This window comes from Triticum dicoccoides, chromosome 6B (genome assembly GCF_002162155.2).
Source record: "Triticum dicoccoides isolate Atlit2015 ecotype Zavitan chromosome 6B, WEW_v2.0, whole genome shotgun sequence".
In the NCBI taxonomy this organism is placed as follows: domain Eukaryota; kingdom Viridiplantae; phylum Streptophyta; class Magnoliopsida; order Poales; family Poaceae; genus Triticum; species Triticum dicoccoides.
Window position 1 is genome coordinate 714858106 of NC_041391.1, and position 6798 is coordinate 714864903.

Here is a 6798-nt window from a genome sequence, read left to right on the forward strand (position 1 = left end):
AAAACTTAGCAAGCACCGAGCTCGATTTCGGTCTGCAGAGCTCGACATGGCCGAGGTGAGAGCCAATGCCTAGGTGATGGCGGGGACGGAGGGGGCGGGGAGCAGCCAAGAATTGCGGGGCTGCGACAGCGGAGCTTGATTATTCTCACGATTTTAGCATGCTATGTTGCTTTTCACCCAGATAAACAACAACATCAAAATTTCCCTTTCAACACATCAATGCATACAGTCGCATCTTAATATGCTAAAGGCAATTCTTGCACTCTAAAATTAAAGTACATTGGTATATACAAGGGGATAATTATTTTTATGAGAAACTTCCATTACAACATTTACATTGTTTCCATGGGCATGAGCACAGATATTCATGGTCGTCCCCTACTTCTACGATGCTCGACCTTCCAATCACTTCTCTTTTAAGAATTTTTTAGGTTCCTCTGTTTTTATTTTTTTAATTTTGAAAATTTGTGTGGTGAAACACTAGAATAAAATGACTCTTTGAAACTTCTAGATTGACTCACAAGCGATGCTTTATTTAAAGACATATTACTAGGCTTTTCTCATGTAATCCTTTCACCAAGATACCAAAGTATATCAAAGCCAAATTTATTTAACAAATATTTGGCTCTAATTAGAGAGCACATGGTAACATAGAGCATGTACTATCAAAGTGTACCCCTCTTCCAACGCATTGCCATGCGATGAAAGAACAATTAATTAACACAAAGTAATTACCAATGCATGATATAAGCAGTTTCTTGCAATTTTAGTGTATTTGGGACATGGAGAGGGAGGAAATAAGTGTCCTCTCTCATAATAATTACAAGCAGTAGCGACAAAGTTAAAACTATAATTTTTATCAGCATCATCATGAGCACAAACGAATCGCAAACCACCAATATATGAAACAAGATAAGGCCATCAATTGTGGATGCAAGATTAGCTATTGTATTTTTGGCATATATAACAATAGTAAATTCATGTCCATATAATTCTTCTATATGGTCATAATGGCCTTCATTAGAGTAAGTATCAAAGTCATCAACAAGGGACTTTTTATCTAATTAGTTGAAAGGATCATATATTTCATCCTCTAAGCATGCAGGGTAACCAACAATAGATTGAGGTAAAGAGTTAGACTTATTAGAAGATTGACAGGGGTAGCTAATCCACTCTCCCCATTTTGTTCATCACTCTCCTCGTCTTCTTTCTCATCTAATGAGCATTTCTTTTTAGCAGTTTCCTGTTCCATAACCTCACTTGTTGTCCCTACCAAACATAAGCCTCTTCTCCGGCGCCGGCGACTCTATCAGTTTGTTCAATAATTCATGAATAGTATCTAAAAAAATTTAAACAATATCCAAGGATCTTTTATTTCAAAGATTTAATAGCACAAGCAACATCATTTGTTTCAACTTTATCAACCATAGAAGCAATTTCATATGTGGCCTTAAAATGAAGAAAAATGTTCAAATTTCTCTATTTCATAATAATTAGACTCATACTTAACATAAGAAGCTAGTGTATCATTGACATAATACTCACATTGGAATAAAAAGTGTTTACAACGTTTCCTAGAGCAACAAGATATTTGATATATAGATTTCACACAAATCACCAACCAAGCCATTCAATTCTTTTAGCATACCCTTCAAGTGTTTCCCTTTCTGAGGCGAACGGTGTTTCAGAAACAAAATCATGCTCTCCCTATGTATTTACCCATACTAAGCCAGGTTGGATATTAGCACACACACAAATGGATGCAAGATAATCCAAGTATTAACTTCTTTAGTGGTGAGGATTTTAGGAGGTTCCTCAACTCTTTTCTTAGTAGGTAGAACTTCTTTATTTACGTTTCCTACATATAATGAAAGATAGAAAACATATGCAAAACCATAAAATCTATTTATTGATAAAGCAAATAAATGCACCCAAGAATATTCACCCTAGTGGTATATTCCCCAACAATGTTGCCATCAAAAAGCTTGATAATCCCCAAATGCAAGGAATTGTTGTACCATTTTTCAATATGGAGGAGGAAGTATGAAGTGTCGATATCACAAGGGAGCGAAAGGTGGAAATCTATTTCTCTCATGCTCTATTTGTCCACCAATACACCCATATGTACACTAATGTTTGCTTTACATAGAATCTCTGACTAAAGATAGTTTGCAGGTATAAAAGCAGTAATGAGCAAGATTATTCAGTATTAGTAGATAAAAGTCAGTTGTAATATAAAGTTGCAATAAAGTAAAAGGAAGCAACTATGAAGTAGTGGTTGTAGGTGTTGCAGAACTGTCCCTAGCTAATTGGCTACGATACAAGACCGATAATCATGCATTGTAGTTTTATATGTGGGAGATGTATGTGCTAACATGCAGCAAAATGCATTGGCTAACATGTTCTTTTGATTGAAAACCTTAGCAAGCATCTGCAAATACTTTGCATGGGCCCTTAAATTTGACAACACACATAGAGTTCACCATAGTATAACAACTTACTAGACAGATCATACTACTACGAATGCAAATGATGACACATAAAACAGGCACAAATGAATCTTACCACTCACGTACATCTCCCACGCCTATGGGGAATTACTCACTCATCATTATCGGGGAATCAATCACAACAGAGTAAAACCCATGAACACCATATCAATAATACCGGGAAGACAGGGTTGAAACCCACATTCTCCCCCCAACCCTATCGAATAGGTCGGATGTTGATGATCCTGACATTGTCCGCAACTGTTGGAATCAAACGTGACCTAGAGCCTTTGTTAGGAATTCCACCTTCTGCTCACCAGTCCTGATGAAATCGATGACCACCATGCCCTTATCGATGCAGTAACCTATGAAGTGATAGTGGAGATCAATGCGCTTGTTGCGACCGTGAAGCAAATTATTCTTGAGGAGGGAAATCGTCGAATTTTTTGTCACCGAAGATGAGCGCATGGGCGGTGTCTCGATTCAGCATCTCGCCGAGGAGGCGAGCCAGACATGTCGCCTGACATGCCACTATAACTGCCACAATGTACTCCACCTCGCACGAAGAAGTGACGACAACCTTTTGCCTCACTGATTCCCTGTTGATGGGCCTGCTCCTGAGGAAGAACAACATGCTATAGGTGCTCTTCCTGGAGTCCACAACGCCAACGTGGTTGGAGAAGCTGTAGCCGACTAGCTAGGTTCTCGCCATTGCGATGGCCATATACACATCCATGCGTGATTGTGTCCGCGAAGTCCCGGAGTAGTTACTTGATATAGAGCACTATGTGTTTGCATGTCCAACTATTGCAACCAAGTGCCTTAAGGACGCAACGGAAATAGAGCACTCCACTCTACTGTCACCAAAGCCCTTAGGCTGGTCATATTGGGAAGTAACTTAGACTAGTAATATGCATATGTTACTAGTCTATTTTACTACCTCTATAGTGCATACTCCCTTCATCACGGTTTAGAAGGCACACTTGGAAATTCTCTGGGACCTAGGTGATTATCTATTGGCTGTGAGATGGGCTAAAAAATAGCATTCACACTACGCATGCATATAGGAATAGTATATCGGAGTACTACTTAGCTACTAGAAATAAATGCAATGCGCCCTAAACCTTTTCTATTATGAAAACGCACGCAAATTTAATTGTGCCTTCTAAACTGTGACGGAGGGAGTAGTATCATAGATAGTCTCATTTATTGCCATGCATGACACATAGTAGCATCATATTTATTATGTTACGGTATCTACCTATATTACTATAACCATCTCTCTCTTCTTTAATTGCCTGCCACATACTCTCTCCGTCCTTTAAAGAGTGTACTTCCAACTTTGTTGGAGGGTCAAACTATCTCAATGTTTGATCGAGTTTGTGCCAAAATATATCAATGTTTATGAAACCAAATAGGTATATGATGAAAATATATTTTATCATGAATCTAATGCTACTAATTTGGTGGCATAAATGTTGGTGCATTATTGTATAAATACGGTCAAACATAAAAATGTTTGACTTTCCAACAAAGTTGGAAGTACACTCTTCAAAGGACGGAGGGAGTAAGCATGTTTGCGAGTCCCAAATGCATGATACTATTTATGTTACCCCCACTATGGCCAGCCTAGCCTCACCCGACATAACTAACCACCACCTACCCTAATTTCGAAGGTCCAATCAACCCCAACATAACAAATATCCTCAAAGCCGCATAGATAGATCGCCTCCCTAAACCCTGCCACATGGGACACATCTCGTTCATTCGGACCCATTTGTTCTTCTCTCAGCAACACCTCGTTAAAATCTCCTACACACATCCATGGCAGGGTGGACCCCCTACGGAGTCTAATCACCGTATCCCTCATTTGTTGTCTCAAGCTCCGATTGGCCTCACCATAGATGCAGTTTAGTCTCCATTCATGTTTCCCTGGAACTGAGGTAACCGTGTTAATATGAGTAGTCTTCCTAAGGCTCAGTCGACCGGGACTTCGTTAAGTCTCAGTTAATACTATGTCTGTGAGATCTTGCATTGAGACTCATGTAAAAAAAAATTAGTTTTTTTTCTTTCTCTCTTGCATGTTATGTCACTTGACTAAGATTTGGTTAAATCTCAGCCGACTGAGACCTAGCCACACCCTAATATGATACATGGAAAAGTTTTTAACTCGCAAATTTACATTGTCCCTCCCGAAAACTGCTAGTCCACCACTTCTCCCGCTACTAGCTACTGCAAATCCACCATTGAAACCTAACAGTATTGTCAGGCCTTCCACTCTTTGTCTAGATATACTTGTGTTTCCACGATACAAACTACCGACGGCACACATTCCCGGATGAGCTCCCGGAGCATGCATACTCGTTGTGGGATCGCCAACCCCGCGACATTTGCCAAACAAAGTTCTCACTGATTTTGGCCGCCTCGCTCGTAACATCAGCAACGTCAGCATCTCCTTCTCCTTCCCCTTGTCTCCTTCTCTTCACAATTGGTGCCTTGCCCGGTGTACCAGCCCCAAGGCTATCCATTGCCACCGGTGTAGCCCCCTCGATTTGCAGCACCTTCCCTGCAACCGTACCTGGCTGGCGCGGTCACCGGCGTCCCGGACAGGCACAGCGAGGCCGTAGGCGCTGCTCTCGGCGTAGTACTCCACCGCGAGGTCGGAGAGGGCAAAGTACTCCGCCGCGTCCTTGTTCTTGCCGTCTGGCTGTTGCCAGACGCTGCTGGAAGCGTTCCTGCCAAGCAAAGCAGAGGCGAGACTCATATTGTGAACAGAACAGAGCAAAACAGAGCCGTTTTGCTGGTGAAAGCAGAGGACCTGCCTGCCATGATCGGTTGTAAGGATAGATGGATCGATCACGTACCATGGTGGCGGAGCGCCATGGGAGCAAGGGCGTGGCTGCCTGGAGGAATCCCTCGAGATTGCTGCTGGTCTTCATCTTCAGCAATCAGATCGATTGCACGCATCAATGTTCACACGAATCTGTGTGTGTGTTCTTGGCCACGCTGATCAGCGTAGAATCGGATGGAATGCATCAAGATTGCCGGAGACGCCGAGCTGAAATAGCAATCGATACTTCTCTCTCCATAAACTAATATAGGACCATTTAGATCACTACTTTACTGATCTAAACGCTCTTAGTAGTTTCTAGTGGTGCTACCAAACTGAGGTGAGATAGGAGGAGACGGTGGATTCCTAGGTGATGAGAAAAACTGGGCGCCGGTTGATCTGCAGGGAAGAAGAAGTACGACCATGTCAAATCACTCGTCGGCGATGCAGGTGGCGCCAAAGCCAGCGACTCATGGCTGTGGGCTGTGGGCAGTGGAGGAGATCCAACACTCACTGCGCTGTCGCTGCTGTCCACACACGCTCTGTGACAAATGGGGTACTGGCTTGGCTTAACTGCTCCATGTGACGTGGTACTTGGCTTAGCTACCTAGCTAGCTAGCGGCCAGGCAGTGGAGATGGAGGAATTCCTGCGTGTGGATGGAGGCGAACTGAGTACACCGCACCACATGCCCTGCCGTTCGCTATGGTCTATGGATGATGATGTGTATGCCGTTAAGCAGGATAGTTTGAAGAGATCGAGCGCACTCGCGGTGTGGGATCTGAGAAAGTAAGAAAGGGAAAGGGTTTTGGATAAGGCCATGATCGGCGTGCAACCGAAAAGTGCTATCCTTCTTTTCACAAAAAAAAGACTTATGCATGTATGTGTATGGGGAGAAGATGATGAAGAAGATGACCAGCCATGTCCCTCGCAAAACAAAAGACCTAGCATGTGAGTATGAGTGTGATCAGTATGGGCGTAGGTCCTATGACTCAAGTCATGTGACTTTCAGTTACTTGACATGTGGCCTAGGTTGTTAGAGGACCCAGATGTCAATGACTGCTTTGTCACCTCACTTAATTTAGAGAATCTGGACATGATCGGTATAGTATTTGTGGGCAACATGACGATCCTTAAACACTTATTTTTTTAGTGTAAATTTGCTCGTGCAGCCTGGGCCATACTTCAAGTAGTTTCAAATCTATATCTCCCACGCATAACATGTTCGGCAATTGGTTGTGGGGTATTGATAAACATTTTCTATACATCTAGTTGTGGGCGCTGCCGCCTTATGTTGGGTTGGGTATTGTGACTTACTACAAATGATGTTGTTTTTAACAATAAATGTATTTCATCTCCTGTGCAGGTTATTCATGCGTGGACGCGATGGCTCCGTACTTGGTCTATCTTGCAAAGGCCGGAGGACAGAGACCTTTTTATGCTGGCGTCTACACGACTGGAGCATACGGCCACGGAGATTT

At 42.5% G+C, this 6798-nt stretch overlaps 1 protein-coding gene across 1 annotated transcript in view; it reads right to left on the reverse strand.

The window, feature by feature from the left end:
* The window catches only part of LOC119325406, a 9617-nt gene extending 3889 nt beyond the window's left edge, over positions 1-5728 (reverse strand). The window contains exon 1 of the mRNA XM_037599162.1: positions 5354-5728. Coding sequence (XP_037455059.1) covers positions 5354-5428 — 75 coding nt within the window. The 5' untranslated portion in view covers positions 5429-5728. The remainder of the gene's footprint in view (positions 1-5353) is intronic.
* Between the last annotated feature and the right edge of the window lie 1070 nt (positions 5729-6798).